The sequence below is a fragment of the Manis pentadactyla genome, chromosome X (assembly GCF_030020395.1).
Source record: "Manis pentadactyla isolate mManPen7 chromosome X, mManPen7.hap1, whole genome shotgun sequence".
NCBI lineage: Eukaryota > Metazoa > Chordata > Mammalia > Pholidota > Manidae > Manis > Manis pentadactyla.
Genome location: NC_080038.1, coordinates 5,487,764 through 5,514,032, shown reverse-complemented (window position 1 = coordinate 5,514,032; position 26,269 = coordinate 5,487,764). Strand labels below are relative to the sequence as shown.

The window sequence follows — 26,269 nt, the reverse complement described above, 5'->3', positions numbered from 1 at the left end:
AGGGAAACCGAGGCTCAGAGAATGTAAGTGGCCTCTGCTGCACAGCATCATCCCTGAGATCAAAGAACAGCTGCCCCGTCTGGCTTCTGTACTGTCCGGGCTCTCCACTGAAACAGAACCAAGTGGAGATATATATATATAGAGAGAGAGAGATTCATTATAAGCAATTTGCTCACATGATCAAGGAGGCTGACAAGTCCCAAGCTCTCTAGTCAGCCAACGAGAGCCCCTGGAGAGCCAAAGGCGTGGTCCCTGTCCCAGGCCAGCAGGCTCCAGCCTCAGGAAGAACTGATGTTTCAGTTCAAGTGCAAAAGCAGGGAAAAAGTTGACGTTGCAGGCTCCGTCATCAGGCAGGAGGTGTTCCCCTTACTCACAAGCGGGCAAGGCTTCTTGTTTCCCTCAGGTCTTCCCCAATCTGTCTGAGGCCCAACCACATCTGCTTTCTTCAGGCTGCTGGCTCAAATGTTCCTCTCATCGAGCAGCACCCCCACAGCCACACGCAGAATGTTTGACCGAGTATCTGGTCCCCCGTCAGGTGGACGTATACATTACCCATCACACCTCCCAACTCTATAACCAGTTGCTCCATCTTTCTGCAACTCAGTGGTTCCTGGACCAGCAGGGTCAGCGCCGCAGGGGAGTTCATTGAAATGCCCAGCCCAGAACTGTTAGTTTGCAAAGCACTGGGTTACATGCATGCAAGGGGGCTGTGTTGGGGTGTGGGCACCTAAAATAATCAATTTTACAATATTGACTTAACCATATTCGTTTAGCGATATCAATTTGAAGAGCCATGTAGGTAGTGTTTTCCTTCCTTAACCTCACGATCAATAGAGGTTTATTTATCACTGAAGAGGGGCCAAGCCCTACTCCAGCCACTGAGCAAGCCACCCTTATGCTTGCTGTGCATGATAAGCACATTCAAGAGCCCGGATCTGTTTGCTACTCAACTTTAGGCCATGTTTCCATGAAGTTCAGCCAGACTTACCTGGCACAGAAGTAGAAACAGGCGAAAAGCCAGCCCCAAGCCAATCATGCTGTAAGCAACACTCGATTTTTACCGTTGTTTCCTCTGCCTCTCCCCTGCCTGGCGTCCCTACCCAGTCCGGGCTGCATAATTTGTGCTCTAAGTTTTGCAGCGCAAAATGAAAATGTAGAGCCCTCTCATAGTCTATTCAGACTGCTTTCCCAAAATACCACAGACCGAGTGACTTATAAACAACAGAAATTCACTTCTCACAATTCTGGAGGCTGAGAAGTTCAAGATCAGGGTGCCAGCATGGTCCGGCGGGGACCCTCTGCTGCATCACGGACTTCCCGCCGCGTGCTCACAGGGGGGAAGGGGCTAGGGGACTTTGTGGGGTCTCTTTTAAGAGCACATGGATCCCATCTCTGAGGCTTCACCATCATGACCTAGTTATCTCCCAAAGGCCCCATTTTCTAACCCTAATGTTGGGGGTTAGGATTCCAACATACAAACTTGGGGGGCACACATTCAGACCATAGCAGACTCCTTGATTAGTGAATAATGAATTAGCTTGCTAATCATATGCACCACACCTTCTTATCAGTACAATGACCTCAGATTTGGTGACCACAGCTCAGACAAAGCCATAGGAAATACCCAAATTCATTGTAATTTGGAATACCCAATAAAGTATGTGTTCCCCCTGAAATCGTAAAAAGAGATACCCAGGCACAATGCACCTCTAAGGAAGAAAACACCAGGGCCTGTGAAGCAATCCTACCCTAAAATCCAACCCCAATCTGATCAAAGCCTCTAGAAAGATTCCTTGGATTCCAAAGGTCTTTTTAGCAGATAAAAGGGTATTTACATATCTAAGGATTCTTCAAGTACAAAGGTCTTTAGAGCTAGAGAGAGAAAAACACATACCGTGAGAACCACCTAAATGCAAAATCTAGTCACAGGATCAAGCTGCAGGTCCCACATGTCCATGGGTGCATGGGAAAATCTGTAATGTGTACAGCCTAAAACCAAGGGTCAGGGTCTTGAAACTACCTGCCATAAGTATAGCATGGTGGACATAGCAACCATTAACAGGCTTCGAGTGTCCCATCAGTGTCACCCACAAGAATCTAGCCAGGGGCCAGCCCCAATCTTGTGTGTGTACACAGGCTCAGTCATGGGATAGTAACTATCATCTGAACTGGGGATGAATCCCTCAGCTCCAGAAGGATTTAGGAGAAGTCAAGAAACTTTAAGAGAATCAAAACTATAGGATTCATATTTGGGGTGAAGAAGGGCTCTGTGCATATTTTATACTTTATGCATTTGTAGTCTCACAGAATTTCTGAGGTTTGGAAACCTCTGTAAAATGTACAATCGGGTAATTAATCTAAACTTGTTATTTTAGTTGAAAACTGATTTTAAATACATAACTGGAACATTTTCAGATAACTTAAGTTTCACTCTACTTACACATTTCATTTATTCGATTAGAAAGCTACTGGCATACTTGGGAATGCGTTTCTTAACTGAGACAATTGAAGCTGAAGCAACAGAAAAAGGAAGTGTGTGCAGGAGGCTAAAGAGTTTTTAAGGTACTTTTAAAAACTCATGAACGTCTTTAACTAAGTTTGTAAGCGGGATCAAGTATTTTCCAAAGGTCCCTTAAAAATGGTAGTTAGTTATTATTTGCTAGACTTAAAAAATGAATATTTTAAAAAAAGAATAAGGTTTCTGGGCTGAACTTAAAAGATTAAGGAAAAACTAGGCATTTTTGAACTTGTAACTTAAATAAATTGACTATTAAATTTGTAAAACTGAATAAATCTTTTTGTGCACACACACACCCCATTCCACTTCGGGGGGCTATGATCACCACCTCTGAAGGGTTGTACAATGTCCAAATTACTATGCTTACACACAAAAAAGTCAAGTTCATCCTTACAACCCTGTGTCAATAATATGATCAAATACCAATATTGTTTACCAAATAAATGCCACCCAAATTCAAAAACCTTGCTCAGCCCTCCAGAGCCTGCCTTGAGATGATAAGGTCTGATATGATTCAAGGTGCATTCCTCCTAAAGTGCTTGCCTCTTGGGGGTGGGTTTATTTTTTTTGCATAATCTGAATCCAATTTTCTGCCCATGTCATGTTCTCATCCATTTATAAATTTGTGTGTGATCGCTTGTCATCGGAGTAAATTATTTCATCCCTAACTAATGAATTTATGTTCCTTATAAAAGACAAGTTTAGCTCTATGCCAATTTAACTAGGGAGTGTTGATGGGGGTCTGAATAGCCCTGTTTTGTAGCCAGCCTGTGCTTTGGAAGTTCCTGATTTCTGATTGTTTGAATTCCGTTGTGGTCTGATAGGCACAGTCAGAGTCACACCGTGTGATCCACAGAGCAGCACATTCAGCCTCACTGACCTGCAGAACTAGAATCTGCCTTTTGACAAGATTCCCAGTGATCCACATGCACAGAAGCGTTTAGGATGCATTGGTCTAGACAAGAGTTTGGGTAACAGCCATCGCTGTTGCTGTGCTGTTGTGTGCTTGAGTCTGACGCTCAACAGAGTACATAGGAGCATTTGTTTTAAACAAAAAGCTGACAGGTTCCAATTCAATATATTCTATAAACTGTCTCTATAAATTGTTGAGGTATGTGTGTGCTTGTTACTGGGTTAATGTAAATGTTACATAAATGGTTGGACGGAAGTCTCGCAGGGTATGCAAGAGGGCAGGGGGTCTGCTGCGATCACCTGAGGCCCTGGCACCCTAGGGGCTCCAGGAAGTGTGGTCAGCTCCAACTAGCTCAGCCACCATCACCCTAAGGCTGTGAGCGGATTAGAGGAGGTCACAAATGCATTTCTGTTCCTCATATCAAGGTGGGGAGCCTATCTCTTCTCTTCCTGAATGAGCACACCTATGGCTGACTCTGACCTATAGAAGGTGGTGGAAGTGATGTTCTCAGACTTCCATCCCCAGGCTTAAGAGAACTGGCACTTCCACTTTCTTGGTCTTGGAAATCAGCCACCATGCAAGAAGTCAGATCACTCTGAGACTGCTGAACTATAAGGCGGCCCAAGAGAGCCATGAGGACAGGAGCCCAAAGGAGTCAAACTACCTCAGTTAAGGCTTCTTTCACCTTTCATCCCAGGCAGCTATGCAGCCCAGGGCATGGCCGCAGCCAATGCCACAGGGAGCAGAAGAATCACCTATCCAACCCTGCCTAGCTCACAGAGTCATGAGTGCACAATAAAATATTTGTCGTTTAAGCCATTAATTTTTTAAGTGATTTATTACATAGCAATAAATAATGTGTGACAAATGCATAGACATGTGTGGCAGCAAACTATTTCTTATTCATGGCAGAATAAGTGTGGCAGCCGAGGACTTCCTCCCCCTGCCTCGGGGGAAGGGAGGCAATGAGGAAAGCCACGGAAGCTGAGGTAGGGAAGAAGAGCTCAGAAACAGAACGGGAGGAAACGCCGAAGAGCTCCTGGCCTGCTTTGCCTTAACTGCCTGTTCCCAGATGGGGCCGAGCAGTGGCCCATCCCTTTCTTTCTTTTTTCTAAAACTGGGCTGAAGCACAGCTCACCACCAGGCAAGTGAGCAAGCCACCAGTGGGGACCTCAGTGAGTTTTGACAGTGAACTCCTGCAGCTACCTGGCACCCAGATCAGCCTGAGACACCCCCCCACCCTCAGCTGTCCCTGACTTCCACAGGCCTGGGCCGCTGGGGCCTGTTGTAAATGCCCGGCGACTACACTGCCCACGGACACATGCTACACGTATCCCCGGTGTCTGGCTTCTTTCTCTCGGCTTCATGTCAGTGACATCCATTCATGTTGCTGCGCGTGCTTGTAATTCATTTGTTCTCAGTGATGGTTAGGACCATTGTATGACTTTACCACGGTGTATCTGCGTATGGGTTGATTTTATCTAAAACAAGCGTCAGCAAACCATTTCTGTAAATGATCAGATTGTAAATATTTTAGGCATTGCAGGCCATGGGTCTCTGTCGCAACTACTTATCTGCCGTTGTAGCTCGAAAGCCGCCAGAGGCAATGTGCAGATAAATGGATGTGGTCACACACCAAGACAACTGTCTCTACGGACCCTGAAATTGGAATTTCACATCATTTTCACATGCCACACAATTTTATTCTTCCTTTGACTTTTTTTCTAACCAGGTAACAGTGTAAAAAATATTTTCCCACCGTTTTTTTCATCTAACTAAATGGTGAATCTTTTTTTAAGTTTCCAAATGTAGGTGAGGGTGCCAGCAAACAGGAATTCTGAGGGAATGTAATAAAGCGAGCCATTCTTTGGGGCTGGTGGTGGGGCGTTATACAGCAGGCACCTTAAAAATGCTCATCAGACTCTTTGACCATTTCTAGGCATTTGTCCAAAGAAAATAACCAGAGATGTGCATAAAGATTACTAGGCAAGGATATTCATCATACCCTATTTATAATATTGAAAAATTGGAAACAGGCTCCATCTTTCAGGTCTGGCAATTGGACAGGTTGAGGTAATGCACCCCATGCTCCTCGTAGTGCCACAAACCCATAGACGTGCTGTGTAAAATCTGATGCAACATTACAGACACCGACCAGCTAGGGAGAAACAGCACGTTCCTGGGTGAGGAGCACTCCAGTATTGACCCCCACCGTTAGGGGCTGGGGACGGTCTCATCCTCCCAAGAAGTAGCAAGGACGGTTGTCCTTTGAGGGCCCTCCGAGGGAGGGCGCGGTGCACTTCGGCCACCTGAAGCCCCCCAGCTCATGCCCCTGGCTGTGTGGCCACTTGTTGATATCCTCCTTTCTTTCAGCAGTGTCCTCTAGCTCTTCCTGCGCAGCTGCTTCACCTCGCTGGTTAATTCCCAAGTATTCTATTCTCTTTGATGCTATTGTAAGTTGCATTGTTCTTGTCATTTCCTTTTCAAATCGTTCATCGTTACTGTATAGAAACGCAACTGATTGTCGTGTGTTGACTTTGAATCCTGCTACTTTGTTGAATTCATTTACTAGTCCTAACAGATGTGTGTGTGTGTGTGTGTGTGTGTGTGTGTGTGTGTGCACGCGTGTGTAACCTTTAGGGTTTTCTACATAGAAGATCATCATCAGCAAATAGAGATATTTTCACTTCTTCCTTTCCCATTTGGATGCCTTTTATTTATTTACTTTGTTATTGTTTTTACTGCTAGGTTATATTCTATGGTATAAACAAAGCGCAGTTTCACTATTCATCTGACATTTCATAGACTATTCGTACAACAGTTTTGGTTATTTCCAGTTTTGAGCTATCATGACTAAAGCTACTACAGATAATTGTGTACAAGTTTCTGTGTGGACATAGGTTTTCATTGCCCTGTGCCCCTGTCCGTTCTCCGCCCGTCCCCGCTGGCGCCCTGGGCCTGCGAGGCCCACCTGTCTGTGCCGACCCGAGGGCAGGTGGCGCTCGTGTGCGGCCAGTGGCCTGGGTCCCTCCACAGAAGCTTGGCTCTTGGTGGTAGTTACACTTCCCAGGCTCTACTCACTCCTGTCAAGCAGGAACCGCGGAGGCACTGAGACGTCACCCTCCTGCAAGGTAACAAGTCAGTTCCCTGTCCATCTCCTGGCCGAAGGCACCGGAGCCCCGGTGAGAGACACAGGCTGTTGGTTACAGTAAAAGCAGCGGCCAAAGCAGTAGGCTGAGTGGGTGCCCAGCGCCCCAATTTCCACAGGGCCACGTGACCAGGGCCTGCCGCTCACCTGCCTGTGGGCGGGGGCTGCGCGTGGGAGCAGCCCTGAGTCTGGAGATTGGGCAGATGATACAATGTGATGTGTACATAAGGAGTTCCTTCACGAAAACGAATGCCAGCAACTGCGAAGAGCAACCCATTCAGTCTTCCTCTAAACGGAAGCATGGGGAAGTTCGGCCGTAGGCATGGCGTTCACTCGATTTGACCATTTTATTGAACATGTGTCATAGAAGAATAAGGTGGCACTTATTAGCGAGAGGACGGCCGTTGTAATTCCTAGTGGGAACACATAGGTGAAGCGTTTCCTTACTAGCATTTCTTTTTTAACAGGAAAACTAGGTGGAAAGTCAAGGGTGGTTTGGCCATAAAAATCCACATAGAAATTCATTGTCACTGCAGTGATGTCACTAATGCTGCTCAAGAAAAGAAAGGAGGCGGCAATTTTGTAATAAAATCGGAGGAATTCTGGGTGTGCGTCAGTGATCCAGTGGACCCAAAGTGCCTTGGAGACAAAAATGAAGGTGACGAACACCATGCAATTCGCCAGCAGTATCAGGTCCCGCCCATACCGAATTTCATCCGAAAGGACCCAGCTCCCGTTGAGACTGCTCTGCATGCGCAGCTGAGCCAGTGAGCTGGAGATGTTCATGTTATGAAAATAGAAAGCATCCCAAAGTCCAATGAACACAACGGGAGCAATGTTGCTGTCAAATTCCCACACGCGCCAGGATCTGCTGCTGGCTAGGGCTATGCCCAGAGACCAGACCAAAATGTTGATAAGGAGGCCCGTCATTTTGACGAAGAAGTGCTTCCGCTCAGGTTGACTGACAACAGGGTAGAGGCATCATGAAGACATCCCAGGAACACCAGAGAGAAAAAACAAACAGATGGAATGAGCTGCAGTTTATCAAGGGCTAATATTCACACACTGTCCTTGTCTAAAAGGTGCATTGAAGTGTTCTATAGATGCATTGGCCGTAAACTGGTGTTCTAAATATTTTATGTAAGAATAAGATGCCTAGAAATCCCTGACCATGGTGAGTATATTAATTTGCAAAGCATTATTGGAACATAATTTGACAGCATCTTTCAGAAGTTCAAATGTGCATACGCTTGTTCAGCAGCTCCAATTCCAGGAATTCATACTGAGGTATTTATAAGAATTTGCAAAAATGGCACAGAGACACGTTAGTTTCAGCACCATTTATCATAAACATTGGCAGTGACCTAAATGTCTATTATTAGAGGAATACTTAAAAAAACCAGGTTAGATCCAGGATTATGGTGGAGTATCTCCATGGCCATTATCAAAAATGAGTTAATCCATTTGGATCGTCTCAGGAAACTTGTTTTATACCCAAAAAACCAAAATAAATAATAATACACATGATACATCCATTTGTGTCCAAACAGGCTAATTTTCTTTATATATATACAAATAGGTCCATACAATAGTTTTTTTAAAGTTTAGAAAGATGCACACAGAAAGAGTAATTCTGGGGAGACCGGTGGAGAAGGGTAGGGACTTTCATTCTTATTTACCTATTTTTCTATAATAGGTAAATAAGAATCAAACATTTGTATGGTTTTAATGAAAAACATACGTTTATAATTAAGAACAGAATGAATATGACCTTGAAGATCTTCACACAGCAAGTCATGCCTATTAATTTTTTACCCATCGCTTGCTCAAAATCCCACCTTTTGATTTTGGCTTTTTTTTTACTTAAAAATGTCCTGATTTTTTTTTTAGAAGAAAAGACTATTTCAAATTTATAACAATTAAAAAATCTTTTCCCTTCCCTTATGCCCTTCTCTTTCAACATAAACAGAGAATAAACAAATATCCAGATGTATTTTGCATGAAGTAGATAGCTCCCAGGGAGACTGTGACCACCTTATTTGGATCTCTTCTCACTTTGAATCCTTGGGAATACGTGCCAGAGAACATCAGGAAATGATACTCCTAGGCCTTCTTCCTTTGTTGATTAGCAGAAGGGAAAGCGGCAGGGTCTGCTCAGGGTGGACCAGTGTGTGGGCAACCTAGGCACCTGCCATGCAGATTTTAGAGGCCGCCTGACTGTGTCACCTTGCTCTGAAGCCTGATATTCCCAACACTGCTTCCACTTTTGCACAGTCTTTCTAATTGCTTGGGGGCAGTAGCTGTACTGCTTGGGAAGTGACATTAGCAAGATGGGTTTGGGACTGGCTGCCAATTTGATTACCTCTCCACCCAGGAATAAGACTTCCTTGCCAACGAAGGTCCGAGGGAATGGCCCACAGGACCAGTGAGGTTTTACAGAGTGAAGGAATCAGGAAGGAGAATGTTACAGTTGCAGGGAAATGTGCCAGCTTGGGGAAGTTTGGGGACATCTGTGTCAAAACTGGTGGGGTGGGAACCCGTTTTCCCTGAACACCAAATTGAAAGAGTCCCTAGATGTTAGTTTACAATTTACCAGTGGGTCCTGTAGAAGGACTGAAGAGTTCAGAAGACTGGAGAATGGCCAATATTCATTGTAGCAGTGGGAAATGAACAGGAAGGCGAAAGGTGCAGCCAATTAAAAGATTCACAGAAAGAGAAGCACCTCCAGTAACAGAGGCATAGTTATGTACTGTTTGGGCCTCTGAACAAAGTCCAGTGAATCCCTACTTCTCACCAAATATGCATTACAGGTGTATCTTGTGCTTTGTATAGGTCATGCCCTATTTCAAATACTTTATGAATATCAACACATTCAATCCTCATGGCAGCCAAATGACAGATGCACAATTATGCCCCCTGTGGTATAGATGAGGGAGCTGAGCAGTGTCACACAGATACACATGGCAAAACCAGGCTCCAGAGCCCTTGCTATTGACCCACAGCTTCCCAGCTGTGCTGAAGTTGGATGGTATTAATTCACATAAAAAACGTATGAACAAAAAGAGAATCTATACACATCAACAGAATCAGAAATGAGAAAGGAAAAATAACAATGGACCCCACAGAAATACAAAAAATTATTAGAGAATACTACGAAAATCTATATGCTAACAAGCTGGAAAACCCAGAAGAAATGGACAACTTCCTAGAAAAATACAACCTTCCAAGACTGACCAAGGAAGAAACAGAAAATCTAAACAGACCAATTACCAGCAATGAAATTGAATCGGTAATCAAAAAACTACCCAAGAACAAAACCCCCAGGGGCAGATGGATTTACCACCGAATTTTATCAGACATATAGAGAAGACATAATACCCATTCTCCTTACAGTTTCCCAAAAAATAGAAGAGGAGGGAATACTTCCAAACTCATTCTATGAAGCCAGCATCACTCTAATACCAAAACCAGGCAAAGACCCCACCAAAAAAGAAAATTATAGACCAATATCCCTGATGAACAAAGATGCAAAGATACTCAACAAAATATTAGCAAACCGAATTCAAAAATACATCAAGAAGATCATGCACCACGATCAAGTGGGAGTCATCACAGGGATGCAAAGATGGTACATTTGAAAATCCATCAACACCATTCACCACATCAACAAAAAGAAGGACAAAAAACCACATGATCATCTCCATAGATGCTGAAGAAGCATTCGACAAAATTTAACATACATTCATGATAAAAACTCTCAACAAAATGGGTATAGAGGGCAAGTACCTCAACATAATAAAGGCCATATATGACAAACCCACAGCCAACATCATACTGAACAGCGAGAAGCTGAAAGCTTTTCCTCTGAGATCGGGAACAAGACAGGGATGCCCACTCTCCCCACTGTTATTCAACATAGTACTGGAGGTCCTAGCCACGGCAATCAGACAACACAAAGAAATACAAGGCATCCAGATTGGTAAAGAAGAAGTCAAACTGTCACTATTTGCAGATGACATGATATTGTACATAAAAAACCCTAAAGACTCCATTCCAATACTACTAGAACAAATATCTGAATTCAGCAAAGTTGCAGGATACAAAATTAACACACAGAAATCTATTGCTTTCCTATACACTAACAATGAACTAGCAGAAAGAGAAATCAGGGAAAAAATTCCATTTACAATTGCATCAAAAAGAATGAAATACCTAGGAATAAACCTAACCAAGGAAGTGAAAGACCTATACTCTGAAAACTACAAGACACTCTTAAGAGAAATTAAAGAGGACACTAACAAGTAGAAAGTCATCCCATGCTCTTGCCTAGGAAGAATTAATATTGTCAAAATGGCCATCCTGCCTAAAGCAATCTACAGATTCAATGCAATCCCTATCAAAATACCAACAGCATTCTTCAATGAACTGGAACAAATAGTTTTAAAATTCATACAGAACCACAAAAGACTCTGAATAACCAAAGCAATCCTGAGAAGGAAGAAAGTAGGGGGGATTTCACTTCCCAACTTCAAACTCTACTACAAAGCCACAGTAATCAAGACAATTTGGTACTGGCACAAAAACAGACCCATAAACCAGTGGAACAGAATAGAGAGTCCAGATATTAACCCAAACATATAAGGTCAATTAATATAGGATAAAGGAGCCATTGGACATACAATGGGGAAATGACAGCCTCTTCAGCTGGTGTTGGCAAAACTGGACAGCTACATGTAAGAGAATGAAACTGGATCATTGTCTAACCCCATACATAAAAGTAAATCTGAAATGGATCAAAGACTTGAATATTTAAGTCATGAAACCATAAAACTCTTAGAAAAAAACATAGGCAAAAATCTCTTGGACATAAACATGAGTGACTTCTTCATGAACATATCTTCCCAGGCAAGGGAAACAAAAGCAAAAATGAACAAGTGGGACTATATCAAGCTGAAAAGCTTCTGTACAGCAAAGGACACCATCAATAGAACAAAAAGGTATCCTACAGTATGGGAGAATATATTCATAAATGACAGATCCGATAAAGGGTTGACATCCAAAATACATAAAGAGCACACGCACCTCAACAAACAAAAAGCAAATAATCCAATTAAAAAATGGGCAAAGGAGCTGAACAGACACTTCTCCAAAGAAGAAATTCAGATGGTCAACAGACACATGAAAAGATGCTCCACATCGCTAGTCATAAGAGAAATGCAAATTAAAACCACAATGAGATATCACCTCACACCAGTAAGGATCGCCACCATCCTAAAGACAAACAACAACAAATGTTGGCGAGGTTGTGGAGTAAGGGGAATCCTCCTACACTGCTAGGGGGAATGTAAATTAGTTCAACCATTGTGGAAAGCAGTATGGAGGTTCTTCAAAAAGCTCAAAATAGAAATACCATTTGACCCAGGAATTCCACTTCTAGGAATTTACCCTAAGAATGCAGCAGCCCAGTTTGAAAAAGACAGATGCACCCCTATGTTTATTGCAGCACTATTTACAACAGCCAAGAAATGGAAGCAACCTAAGTGTCCATCAGTAGATGAATGGATAAAGAAGAGGTGGTACATGTACACAATGGAATATTACTCAGCCATAAGAAGAAAACAAATCCTATCATTTGCAAGAACATGAATGGAGCTAGAGGGTATTATGCTCAGTGAAATAAGCCAGGTGGAGAAAGACAAGTACCAAATGATTTCACTTATATGTGGAGTATAAGAACAAAGAAAAAACTGAAGGAACAAAACAGCAACAGAATCACAGAACCCAAGAATGGACCAACGGTTACCAAAGGGAAAGGGACTGGGCAGGAGGGGTGGGAAGGGAGGGATAAGGGGGGTGGGGAAAGAAAGGGGACATTATGATTAGCATGTATAATGTGGGGGGAGGCACGGGGAGGGATGTGCAACACAGAGAAGACAAGTAGTGATTCTACAGCATCTTACTACACTGATGGACAGTGACTGTAATGGGATATGTGGGAGGATTTGGTGATGGGGGGAGTCTAGTAACCATAATGTTCCTCATGTAATTGTAGATTAATGATACCAAAAAAAACCCCATAATGTTCCTCATGTAATTGTAGATTAATGATACCAAAAAACCCCATAATGTTCCTCATGTAATTGTAGATTAATGATACCAAAAAAAACCCCATAATGTTCCTCATATAATTGTAGATTAATGATACCAAAAAAAAAATAGACAAAGCCCATGTGAGTTACAACTACAGCTATTTCTGGCATTCTCCATGTCCCATAAAAAAATGAAAGTGAACCTTGCAGGGCAGTAGCGTATGAGAAAGTATAAATACCTGCTTCCTTGTCTCCTTTATCTCAATGACTAAAAACCTTTTAAAAGTTAATGCTTTTATTTAAAATTTACAAGGGTAGTCAGAAATGTGGAGAAATTGGAATCATTGTGCATTGCTAAAGGGGGTGTGAAATGCAGTTGCTGTAGAAAATGGTACAGCAATTACTTAAAATATTAAACAGAATTACCATGTGGTGCAGCAATTCCACTTCTGGGTATATACACCCAAAGGAAGACAAATCCGGGAGTCAAACAGATATCTGCACCCTTATGTTCATAGCAGCGTTATGTACAATAGCCAAATGGTGGGAGCAACCCAAGCACCCACTCACAGATGAGAGGGAAAACAAAATGTGGTCCATACCCCACAACCGAATGTTATTCAGCCCCTGAAAAAGGAAGGACATTTTGACACCTGCTTCAACACGGATAAACCTTGAGGACATTGTGTTCAGTGACATAAGCCAGTCAGAAAAGGACAGATACTGTAGGACTCCACTTGTCTGGGGCACCTAGCGTAGTCAGATTCTTAGATGAAGAAAGTAGATGGTGGGTGCCAGTGGCTGGGGAGGGAGGAATGGGGAGTTAAGTGAGGACAGAGTTTCAGTTTGGGGAGACCATGAAGGTCTGGAGATGGATGGTTTTGATGGTTGCACAGCAGCGTGAATGCTGTTAATGCTGCTGAACTGAATACCTAAAAATGGTTAAAAAGGTAAATTTTATGTTATATGTATTTTATTACAATAAAGTATCACAAAAAAGCAGGTATTTTATAAAGAGCAAAGATGTGCTCAATTTGTTGAAGGAATGACACACCGAGGTTTGGCGACACCATCTCTTCCATTTGTAAGGCACAGGCTAGCCTTTTACTTTCACACACTCACTCAGTTTGATGTGATGGTGGAGATGACATTACCCAGTATTGTGAGTTGGAACTGACATTCAAATTAATATTCAAATGGCCTCAGAAAAGCCAATAGCACAGAGGCTAGCAGACATACCCAACATGGGAAGATCGTCATCGGCGGCTGGGGCTTACCTCCTTTGCAGACTCATCTAGTGAACTTTCAGCTTTTCACAAGGAAGACGAATGAGTAAAGTGACCCAAGAAGTTTCAAAGTTCTCCTTAACGACGGCAAAAAAGATAAATTACAATGGTGCCCCCTAAAACACAACAAAGGCAAGAGTTGTATTTCTCTGAAGTTCAGAGTGGTAACTGCCAGGTTCTAAAGGAAATAAAACATTCTTATGTTTCCATGACTACCAGGAATAGCTGGTGAATTCTGGGTAGTGGACACGTGACAAGAGACGCTGGACCAGGGAAGTCAAACCCTTTGAAGCGGGTGATAGAGGGACCACGGACAGGTAGCTGTTCAGAGTCCTTGTAAATTTCAAAAAGCTCCACTCTAACTCAGTCATTCAAAAGTAGGCTTAGGTAGATAGACCTCAGCTCTGATTGGTTATGCCCTATACAAATGAAGACTTGTACTCCCAGCCAATCAGGAGCGAGTTGTGGATGTCATAAGTTCAGTTCTCTATTTGGTCCGGGGGGTGGGACTTCCTCCTCTCAGGAGCCAATATAAACCCCAGACTCCACAGCCTAGCCGTCATCCTCCCATGGAGCCCCTCCTATGTAGGAGGGGCTTGCTTTTTTACTAATTAAGAGAGCTTTGCTGATTGCTCTGTACTCTTATATGCTGGCGTCATTCTTCATAGCCTCCAAGACACAATCCTGGGAAAAACAGCGTCTCAGCCGGTAACCCCTTGAAGAATTGAGAAGTCTTTTTAGATTAGAAATTTCTTTTTTTAAGGGCCTAGACCAAACCACTCTTCTCATTTCTCCCCCACACATGATTTTTGCATGTTATTACTTCATATAAATGGAAACACGCAGTGTGTATCTCTGGTGTCTGGCTTCTTTGGCTCAGAGTAGTGTCACTGAGAGTCACCTGTATGGCTAACTGCACCATCACATCAGTCACTTTTATCGTTGTGCACCATTCCATTCTATGGGGGGCATACCCCATTTTGTATGCATTCTCCCGGTGATGAACATTTGGGTTATCTTAGTTCAGTGCTGCTAAGGGGAGGAATTTTTGCTACTAAAATATAAGGTGTATGTTTTCTCTTTAATTGGATGTTTATGCTCAAGCAGTATATGAAGTCTATGCTTTGTGGAATTAGGTTTCTGTCAGAAGTGCAGCCAGTCAGGAGCCTACACAGGCTTTTCACATTTCACAGAGAAACCAAACACGCTGTTGCTGCTGCCCTGACTTTCTCCGTAGGACAGCCTTCTTCCTAGGAAAAGGCTAAACAACTCTAGGAAAGGCAGATAGATGGAATCTTCTAGGCTCCAGAGGTCTCGCCCTTGTCTTGTAGAGGAAGAGCATGTGTCCTAAGATGCACCTGCAGAGGACATCGGGGTGATGTGTGAAGTCTCCAGCAAGACAGCTCAGCCAGGTGAACAACGAGCGTAGGGAGCACACAGCTCTCTGGCAGGTGACACTACCGCTTGCTCCAGCCGCTCAGAGGACGCACCAGAGCACCTGCAGTTTTGTCCCAGCTCCACCTCCAACCAGGGAGAAGCCGCTTTGGATCTCTATATTTTGATCTCTCATGTGGAAAATGGGAGACACCCACCCTGTGTCCTCTCTCCACCACAGGAACACCGTGTTTCCCATGTCACCCCGGCACCGCCCCAGAGCTGCCGTGGGGCTGCCGGGAAGAGAAAGGTAACAGCGATTCATGAACCAGCAAACACTGAACTCAGAACAGCGTCACCCCCTGGGGTCTCCTCAGAGTCCAAGCTGGAGATGCCAGCATGGCCCTGTGCCACCTGCCTCCCTACTTCTGGTAGGACCATCACGTGTGGTTCCTTCCTTCCAGGTCTCAACACCCAGCACTCTGGAATTTTTCTCTTTTTGCCTCCACCCCAAAGGCCATATGACACCTTTCTGGCTCCTAGTGACCTTAGAAGGATCAGTGAGGGGAAAGAATACAAGAAAGGCCACCAGGCCTTACAGCACCTGTGGAGCACCAACAGGGAACACACAGGACACATTATCTTTGCTTATTCCTGTAAGGAAATTAAGTGATTCCCTTAAAGAATCTTTCCAAAAGTTCCTTCAGGTCTTGAAACTCCTTTTTTTCTCCTTTTACCCTGCTCCCCCAAAGCAGACCCTGACATTGTGACCCCCTCACCTTTGTGTCTGACTGGATGACCATCATCTTGCCCTCCGTGGAGACTAAAGGCAGAAGACGGTCAAGGGGGCACTTTCCCTGGCCCAAGCCAATTCAGTCACTTCCCCCTGAAACCACCAGGTGGCAGGCATGCGGCCCTCTGGCAGGGTCCCCACCTCACTTCTGTGAGAGACTGGGTTCCTCACAAGCATGTCTTCTAAGAGCTTCCATTCTCCAAGTATTTAATGGTTGGATCCTCTTAAATTACACAAATCCCGTTTCCAAGCCTCTGTATGTCTGGTTGGCCTAAATTAGACCCACTGTAGGGTAATATTTCATTGGGGGACACGTGATGTTTCCCTAGGAAACATTTCACAAGCATTTCTTGCAGTTGCATGGAGTATATGTGGGCCTTGGTCCAAGGCTGGCCCTGAAGGTCTGAATGGGCCCCAGATGCCCCATCCCACTCCTTTCAAAGCCGTGGGAAGGAAGCCAGGACTTTAACTAAATGGAAAAGGGAGTGAATTCTTCCTGGTTCCCAGTGCTTGAGAGCTAAGGACATTATGCAGATAATGGTCAGCAGAGAAAGGATATTTACTGAAGAATGCTATTAAAATTTCACAAACTCTTCCCCACCAATCAGAATACAAAGCCCTTACGGCAAAGGGTCCGTCTCACTTTCTCCCGGAACACCCAAGCCACTTGGTCCCACAGGCAATGATTTTGAAACACATTATTTTAAACTGCCGATAGACTTCTGTCACAGGGAGGGGAAATTTTTCAAACACTATGTTCTCAAAGACTAAAGTAAATATTCTCTGGGGAGGACATCCCATGTTAGCTTTCTCTCAATGTGATCCTCAGTGGGTGGCTCTGAAGTGAACCTGAGTGTGTCTAATTTTTAACCTATTAACGTCTTATCTTTTCAGTCATGTGTTTAGTTTTTTTAATCTTTTTTTTGTATCATTAATATACACTTACATGAACACTGTGGTTACTGGATTCCCCCATTATCAAGTCCCCGCCACATACCCCATTACAGTCACTGTCCATCAGCATAGTAAGATGCTATAGAGTCACTACTTGTCTTCTCTGTGCTATACTGCCTTCCCTGTGCCCCCACCCCACTACATTATGTGTGCTAATCGTAATGCCCCTTATCCCCCTGCTCGGCTGTCCCCGCTGCACACCCCAGCTACTCCACTCATCCCCCCATTCAATGTCACGTGTCAGAAGGTCGCCCACCTTGTGCCAGGCTTGAGACCAGCACTAAGCATGGCACCCACCGTGCGGGCTTCTAGTGTCTTCCAGCAACGCCCGACCTCAGTAAAGCATTACAGGTGTTGACGTTAGAGATGCATGCAAGCGTGACCCACATTATGCAAGGCTGGGTCACACACTGTATCCTTGGTTATAAAGCACGGGAACGCCACTTTCAAGTGCCTTTCAAGATATCAGATCCAACACTAGAGTTACGAGATGCGAGAAAAAGGTCTTTGGATGAGGAAAAAGGAAAACCTCTTTCAAAACTGAAAAATGCATTTAACTTTTTCATTCTGATTATTTCAGACTTACAAAAAAGTTGCAAATACCGTTATGTCCACATATCCCTCCCCCAGATGGAAACAGCACAGTACCATCATCAGAATCAGGAAATCAGTAACCTAATAGTATGACCTCAAGACCTTATTTGAATTCCATCAGCGGACCAACTACTGTCCTATGTCCACCCAGGACTCAATCTAGGATCCCATGTTGCATTGTTGCCAACTTGCCTTTATTTCCTCCAATTTTGAAGAAACCTTTTTATCTTCACCTTAGCACCTATCAAGAAACTCTTTTTGGGTGTGCCTCATGTATTTTTGGTTGTGTCCTCAGACCACCGTGTATGGCATCCTTGTCTCCATCCAGGTGCTGTGAACTGCATGGAGAACGCCTACCAATGGGGGCCGGCGCCTCTCAATGTGGGCCTTGCTTGGCTGGATAATGCTCTTCAGTAGGCATCCCGTTTGGGGTTAAGCTAGAAACAGGCTGACCGTGGAGCTCAAAGCTTCAGCTTCAAGGCCTTCTATGGCGTAGCCCTTCCAAGGTCCTGGTGGGGCCGGTGACGTGCTTACACCACCCTACGCTTTGGTGAAATTTGCCAAAGAAAGATACTGTCATTGCATTCAGTGAGGCCTTCCGTCTCTCTCCCTCTGGCTCAGGTGGGATCTGGTGCAGAGACAGCAGAGTAGGGATGACACAGCCTGGGGCTGCTGGGGTGTTCGTGGGGGCTGCTGTGACTCCCGGCATAGCACATATAAGGATATACACACCGTGTACTGCTTTTCTTTAACGGGAAATGCAGCAAAGACATGCTCAGAATGCCTGTATTTGTAGGATACAGACGTGCAATGCCACAACACACAGGCCTGAAGACAGAGCCAATGTCTGCTATGTCCCCACATCCTAGACTGCGTTTGTGTCCCCAATGCCACTCATCCTGAAGAAGTCTGATGGGCCCACGCTAAAGAGCAGACAAAACTGTCCCCAAGGCAGTTCATCAGTGTGAGCACGCTTTTTAAAATCTGCGTGACTTTTTTTCCCATTCCAAATACTCTAATTTGGAATTTTTGTTAAAAAGAATCCCCCCTCAACTGTGTAACCTCCAAGCCCCACAAACCTGCTCCAGAACAGATGCCTTTCCAATCCTACCAACTAAAAGAAATTTCCAGCTCTTGGGTGGCTTGGACAGATTTGTTCTGAGGCAGCAAAGGCGTATCTGCCAGGTCCAGACTAGAAGGAAGACAGAAGAGCCATGTTTATGTAGTATTTTCCCGAACCAGGCCCGGGTTCAAAGCACTTTAATGTACACTAGTCCACTTGACCTCACAATAGACCTTCTCTGATGACAAGGCAGGAAACAGGCTCAGAGTGGTGCCTGCCCACTGCCATATGACTAGCCAGCAAGAGGGCTTTGCTCCGGGAACTGGGATTCTGGGTCCAGGAACTGGGCTTTCGTGCTGCTCCATTGCCCATGGACACTGGTGTGGAAATACAGTCCATCAACCTGGCCCCAATTTTTCATCCCTCCCTGGGCCCACTCCCTGCCACATGACCTTATGATTCCTTCTGTTAAAAAGGCAGAGCATATCCCACACCCGGGCTTTCGGTTGAGCCCGGGCACCGGGGTTGGCCATGGAAGGCTACAGCTGGGACACGCCCACATGAGTGAAAGCACCTTTGATTGGACTTGCTCCTGAGCATCTGCCACTGACACCCCCAGGGCGGACTGCTGGTCCCGGGAGACAGATGAGGTCACACGGAGGCATGTATAAATTCTTGAGCTAAAGCAACACTTCTCACCGGGCACTGTTGAGGTTTTGTTGTTACACAGCTTTGCTGCGCAGCATCTCTGGCTCTTTTTCCTGACAGCAAATATGGCCTCAACTAGACTAGTGTAAAGAGTCACACACACATAACCCACTCCACAACTCATCAGTGGCTCAGGACTTTTACCTATCGTGAGGCTATACCAATTCTTTACAGAGAGATGTAGGGAAATCAAAGACATGCTCCATTCACTCAGACACCTTTTATTTTGTTAGAGTCAAGCGGGATATGTTGAGAGGTAAGTGGTCATGGTGGAGCATGAGATCTGTACACATTTTCCACGGCGAAGTGCAGGACAAAAGCCACAGTCCATAAGCCTGACATCTTGCTACACAGAGCATTCCACAGCTGAGCTACGACAGAGGGTGAGTGATCTGCCATCACCTCACAACGCTAAGAGCAAAACATTAGCACCAGACTGTCTGTGCAACCACATGGCTATATACACAGTTCTGTACACGGACTCACTGCAATCTGTGGGTCCCTGCTAACTGGACACTGAAGAGGCAAATGGGGGATGGACAGGACTGTGTGATTACGTGTGCTTTGCCAAAAGCATAAAACAGCAGCATGTACTGCTGTGCATGACAGTCCTCAAAAGATGCCCAAAGGCTGGACACAGACACACACATTCCATTATTCACATTTTACCTACATTATCAAGATGACCACAGTACTGCATACGAGGGGACAGAATCACAGAGAAAAGCGTTGTCTAAGTTAAAAGGACACTGCGGCTGTCTCCCTGAGCGAGAAAGATGGAGGTTGGCGGACAGCCAGCTTCACCTTTTCTGATGTGACTGGCTTTCAACAGCACATGGCTACACCAGGTGGAAAGGAGGACACTTCACTGACAGAACAGGAGTTCTTCAAGCCAGAAACAGCTTAGTTGGAACGGAAGTGTCGTGCCCTGGGCGTGGGCAGGTTGCCAGAGTGCTTACTGCCTGCCCCTTCTTGCAGCCGCCGGTTTGCGCCCCACAACGGAGTGTGTGGACCAAGCACCGCGGCTCAGAAGTCTAGCTCGCCCACTCTGGCTCATGAGGCGCAGACGACTGTCCTTCAAGACACTTTGACCACAGGTGTTCTGGTAAGGCGGCAGTCACTGCTGACAAAGGGATGTCTCCCCACCTGTGGGAAAACTCTTGTGGGAACAAGGGGCGATGAGGACTTCAGTGATCTCTTGGTCAACTGTCCACAGACCACCTCAACACGAAATCACCTGAGGGGTTCACCTGCCATTAACCATGCATTTAATCAGATGAGTATTTGGGAAGATATACACCAGCTCTACGACAATTCAGATAAAAATAAGTTATAACCCAGTCATTGAAGATCTTTTCGTGTGCCTATTTGCCATGCATACATCCTCTTTGGTGAAGTGTCTATTTAAGTCTTTGGCCCACATTTTAATTGGGCTATCTGTTCTCTGTTGAGTTGTCAGAGTTCGACTCTCTTTATAATCTTGTGATTTCAACCCATCAAATGTGCACAGAATCTGTAATTCCGTGGCAGAAAAAGATCACGTTTTATATAGTCCATGGGACCCCTGAAAAACCAGAGGAAGGGTTTGACAGTCAATGGAATGTGATTCTCGTGGCATAGTAATAGATTTAAGGAGGCAAAGAGTGGAAAGTAGCCAATTATCATTAATGATCATATGCATACAAGATCAATGTTCTAGGGAAAGACTGATTTAACAAAAAGGCAGTTGAAACAAATACTTAGCAAGCACATTACTACTAGACACACTTTTAACCAAGTAATTTCACATTGCAGGAAAACATGATGTGAACCATGATGTCAGGTGAGAAGTACTCAAGCTATCTGCTTGGTGCATGAGTGTGTCTGAAAGCATGCACACTATTGTTTTAAGTGGTAATTTTAGAACAAGGGAACCCAACACGAAGGTTATTCATTTCAAAGTTGGTTTTTAACCACTTGGGAACTATTCACCTTTCCAAAATGTTAATAATTCATCGTCATCATTGTTGTGGTTTTCACTGGGTCAGAGGACACCGTTACATTATACACACAAATGCTCAATACCACTGGACAGACGGATGAAACATGGAAGCCCACGCCTTGGAGGAACCACAAGTGAAGATATGCACCAGGATTTCCCCCTCATGCACTTGGAACATTCAGCTGCTTCCCGAACAGCTGGTGCAGCACGTGGAGACGTGAGGCCCGGCAGAGCACCGAGTGACCACCTGCATGCACTCCGGGACTGGAGCCCACTGTCTGTACGGTCAGGGCAGCCCCTCAGCCGAGCATCGTGCCAGTGTGGCCACTTGCAAAGTGAAATGGCTAACGGTGAGACGTTCTGCTCAGCGTTCAAAAGGGAAATGATAAAATTAAATAAATCATCCCCCCTAATAAGAATATATTGCTTTGCTAACAGCCATTTTGCAATGGCAGGTGTCTCCCCACAGGACAGCAACACAGGCTGCAGCTTTCACTTGCATCATCGGGAACGGAGCTCAAAAACCCTGTTTGCATCCTCCACCAGGGAGGGCCCCTCTTATTTGCCTCCTGTTGGATAAAGGCTGTCGAACAAGCACTTCAGCTGCTCTTCGCCCAAGTGTATTTTATCTTCCAGCTCCCGCTGCTCGATGATGAGGGCTGACTTCATTTTCACGAAATGCTCATAGTCCGCCAGGCTCTCCTCGCTGAGGTAGCTGGCCAGGATGTCAAACACGACACGCTCCCGGCGGTCTAGGTTCTCCTTGAGTTCCTTGGCGTCCTCGTGCTGCTGGATGAGGATGCGCTGCTTCTCAAGCAGAGATTGCTGCAGAGAGAAACAAGCCCATTGAGGACCAGGGCTGAAGCATGGGTGCGGGCCAACATCTCAAAAGTGCTGGTGCCTCGGGGGCTGGTCCAAAGGAGACCCTGACATCCCAGTTAGGGAGCTGAGATCATATGGATCAGCACAGAAATCCTCGGGATGTGGGCAGAAGGCACCTTGGGCTGCAGTGGGCTCCAGCCACTGGCCTTCTGTAAGGGCTCACCAGCCTCTCCCACACCCAGCTCCTCCCACCAGCCTTGAATGGCTAACAGGATTAGGCCGGACGAGAAGGGTGGTCAGAGTAATGGAGGGACTACAAACTACAGAATTGGCAGAAACTCAAAGGTACAAAGCACGTAGGGATCCTACGTGTCTCAGAGGCCCACCTGTGACAACAGGGTGACTTTAAAGGTTCTAAAGAATCTCAGGGCACAATTTCTAAACCCTCTTGCTGGAAGGAGCAGCCTGTGAGCATACCTGCAGAAGAGGATGCACGAGCGAGCAGGGGGAGGGAGGAGCAAGGTGCAGGGCTGTGGGGTAGGCTCCCTAGCTCCTTACAAGGGCCCCACTCTGGGGGACACAGATGAGGTGGCACTCACAGTCACACAGCCTACGGCCCACACACCTGCCCTGCCCACAATCTCCAACGTTAATGAGGACTAAGGAAGAGGTGAACATATTAAATGTCTTCCAGTGTCTGCTGTGGGGGGTACCCAGGGTTCACTTCCGCTGTGAGAGTTTGATTTTCACTCAGGCACCAGGACAAGAGCTGTTTGCCTGCCACTCTGCAACTTAGCCATGATTACCGACGGCCACGCCGTGAGCATCGGGGATGCGGCTGTGCTGGGCAAAGTGCGGACACACAGGGAGACCTCACTTAAGACGAGCTGCTCCTGTTATCACACAGTGGCTGAAAACAGAAAGTGCTCTTAGTGTGCAGCTCCCACACGTGCCCCTGACCGCACCAACCCTCCTGACGTCAGGGGGAAACCTTGAACTTCAGGAGCTTATGGAAGAAAAGAGGCACTGTATTTTCATGGAAAGAGGCAAGGCAAAGCAGACTGATTTCCAACCAAAAGGGAAACAGACAGCAACTGATTCAAGAAAGACTGTTCAGGCCTTACACTCAGTGGGAGTCACTAGTGACGTGAAGCTGCAGAGGCCGTGGGGAGGACCACATGGTTTGCATCTGCCCATGTGTTCATTTTCTATTTGGGCAGATGGAGGAAGCCTTCTAAAACCGGACTCCTTGTCTTTCAACTTGGGAGCATGTCTCTCTCTGAAAACCTTAGCCTCCTCACACCTCAGCCTCCTGAGCCAGATTCTTATCCAGCGCTGGCTGCATGGAGACCGGGCCACAGTGCTGGCCCTGGCCATGGCAGTGCATGCCTGTCGGGTCTGGAGCTGTATCCACTATGCACAGCCGAGGGCGGTAACAGCCCGTCTGTCTGCCCCTCATCTCTAAAACGGGCCCGTAGGGATCCAGTAAGGGCCACAGAGCCTAGAATCCAGGAGGACCATGTGCATGGACCCTAATGGGATTCCTCCCACCTCCCTAGAATTCCAAATAAGTCTGTGTTGGATCCACACAGTGGGAGGGAAAGACAAATGACAGATGAGTTGCCAAGACAAAACTCTTTTTTCCTTTAAGTCAGTGCTTGAGAGTGTTTCAAATATGTACAAATAAGTCTCTCTGATAAAGATGGCAAAATGGAATATGAGAATAACCCAAAGGGATCAGGGTCTAAAACCCCAGTTACTTTTTAAACCTTTATATAGTATGTTTAATGATAGTTGCTATTGACTTGATTAAGAACAGCAGCCTCAAAGCCATGCTCTAGATCTTTCTACATAATCTAAAACCACTCTCACTTGGAATAAGCTGGAGGGGTGCCTTTTTTGCTCCCCTTTTAGAGAACTTGTCTTATTAATAAAGATGATCATTCTGAAGGCCTATTATATAGCAAGAACCAATATTTATACTGATATTTGACCTACGAAGGAAAGCCAGTAAGATGGATACCATTTTCCGTATTTTTATGTGAAAAAACAAACCCAGGCCTACTAAGAAGTGTCAAAAGTTGCACACCTCTGGGGAGGGAGAGAAGTCAGACAAGTCTTTGGCTCTTTCTGGACAGCTCTCCACACTCCTGCTAAATAAAAGCAGCCACAATAATAATCAAATACCACTGTCAGTAAGAACTTATAATTTGTAAAGGAGGGGATGAGCCCCACTTACACATGGTTAAGAAGAGTAAAGGACTATTTTCTAGGATGAGACACCTATCAGGGATGATCAATGGGAATTCACGAGAACAGGTCACAGAGAGTCACCGGTTCTTCCTGAATCAGCAGCCCTGCAGTCCGATGAGGCAAGTGGCTCTCAACTCACTGCATCTCAGCAGCACCTTTCCCCTCAAAGACAAGGAAAGGGAGGGAGAGCACCCCTGACATTTGACAGCACCTTGCACTACAAGGACAACAGGCTGCGCTAGGAACCACGTGAGGCTTTAAGGCGCTCACGCTCCAAGGAAAACCTGCCCAGAGGCCCCCGACATACAGGTCAAATGCCTTTGTATTTACCCGATCACCAGGAGAGGCGCCGTCATCCAAATTATTGAGGGCGTTTTCCACCCGGGCCAGGCGGCCAGAGAGCGACAGCAGAAGGTTCACCACTTTGTCCAGGTCCCCGATGAACATCCGGAACTTGTCAAACTCATTGGGTTTGCAGACATCTTTGGCGATGGCCTCCACCTCGTCCCCAAGTGCGCTGTTGGCCTGGATGTCCTCCAGCAGGCTCTCCCGGGCATCCTGGAGCACTCGCAGCTTGCGGCTGATGCTCTCGATGAGCTCCTGCTGCAGGGACACGGGGCGACACGCACACACTCATTAACAGCGCCCCAACCCGGGGCCTTCACCTCACCACATAAGGGATCTGTGTGGAATTCAGCTGAACCAGTGAGTTTTGCATCGTCAAATAACAGAGCATATATAAATCTAGGGATAGGATGACGATTCCTGCTTAATCCTTCGGCATTTAATGTAGAAATAAACGTATTCTCATCCTTTTCGAGTCCCATCAGACAATCCAGGAGCTGGCCCTCAGGGCAATCATGCTGAACCTCAGGTCAACCCTATATCTTTACACGATTCTTGGGGCTTGCTGGATACTTTGTGCTTCATACTTTGGAAGCTGCCAATTTAAAGCCTTACATGTATACAAGTTATTGAGTCTCAAGTCCACTACTTAACTCTATAGCAGCACTGGCCTGTCTACATAGAAATAGCAATTAAAACAAGACAAATGAAGGAAATCAATGGACTTAAATGAAAACAGCCTTGTAGAATAACTTAGTGCTTTCAGCTTGACCAACATGCACATAAATAATTTTTAATGCGGTAAAATAGATGTATACAAAATTTACAGTTTTACTCATTTTTAAGGGTACCATTCTGTGGCATTTGTTATTTTCACACTGTGCAACCATCACCACCATCCATGTCCAGAACTCTTTCATCCTCCCCACCTGAAACTCTGACCATTAAACACCAACTCCCCACTTCTCCCCTTCTGCCAGGCCTTTAAATGATTAATTTTTGAAGAGCAGAAATAACAAATGAAATGGGTAAAACCTTTAAATCAGTCACTGTCCTGAGTGGCATCATATGTTCTGATTTGAGTGGCAAGGAAGCACATTTTTGTGACAGATTCTATTAGAGGGACTGCTCAGGAGACCAACAGCTGAGCCTTGTCCCAGAAAATCCACCTTATGATCACAGACATCTTTGTGCCACTAAACCTGCCCACAGCACATTCAATGAGTTAGGGGCCCCCACGCAAAGAATTAGGAAGAGCCCATGGTTGGGAGGAAGGCCACGCCCCCACTGTCCTCTTGAGAACTCTTGCTGCCACTAGTCCCAACTACCCAGTCCCACGTCCGTCCCCACAGTGGTCCTCTGGATTTATGAGGCCAGCGCGTCATGGGCCAGCACGCAGGAAGAGGCAGGACACTGAAATGTGCCCAG

At 45.5% G+C, this 26,269-nt stretch overlaps 2 protein-coding genes and 1 long non-coding RNA gene across 9 annotated transcripts in view; 1 reads left to right on the top strand and 2 right to left on the bottom strand.

Moving 5' to 3' along the window:
* Positions 1-5,258: 5,258 nt before the first annotated feature.
* LOC118926310 (uncharacterized) lies at positions 5,259-7,533 on the bottom strand. The gene has a single exon (XM_036913010.2). The coding sequence runs from the start codon at positions 7,507-7,509 to the stop codon at positions 6,868-6,870; it is 642 nt and encodes a 213-aa protein (XP_036768905.2). The 5' UTR covers positions 7,510-7,533; the 3' UTR covers positions 5,259-6,867.
* Positions 7,534-14,169: 6,636 nt separating this feature from the next.
* On the top strand, positions 14,170-17,006 carry LOC118926311 (uncharacterized). Of its 3 annotated transcripts, XR_005030409.2 has the most exons (4): positions 14,170-14,662; positions 15,286-15,638; positions 15,793-15,984; positions 16,081-17,006. It is a non-coding gene; the product is annotated as an uncharacterized LOC118926311 (long non-coding RNA). The 3 variants fall into 3 exon arrangements; XR_008995047.1 differs by having other exon boundaries at positions 15,286-15,984; positions 16,084-17,006; XR_008995046.1 differs by having other exon boundaries at positions 15,286-15,984.
* Positions 17,007-19,641: 2,635 nt separating this feature from the next.
* Positions 19,642-26,269, bottom strand: part of SHROOM2 (shroom family member 2) — a 112,793-nt gene continuing 106,165 nt past the window's right edge. For 4 of the 5 annotated variants that reach the window (XM_036913011.2, XM_036913013.2, XM_036913014.2 and 1 more), the window contains 2 exons: positions 24,827-25,099; positions 19,642-22,246 (listed from right to left, as the gene is read on the bottom strand). In XM_036913011.2, the coding sequence (XP_036768906.2) occupies positions 21,980-22,246; positions 24,827-25,099 (540 nt within the window). In that variant the 3' untranslated portion in view covers positions 19,642-21,979. The remainder of the gene's footprint in view (positions 22,247-24,826; positions 25,100-26,269) is intronic. The other variant, XM_036913012.2, reaches the window with a different exon arrangement.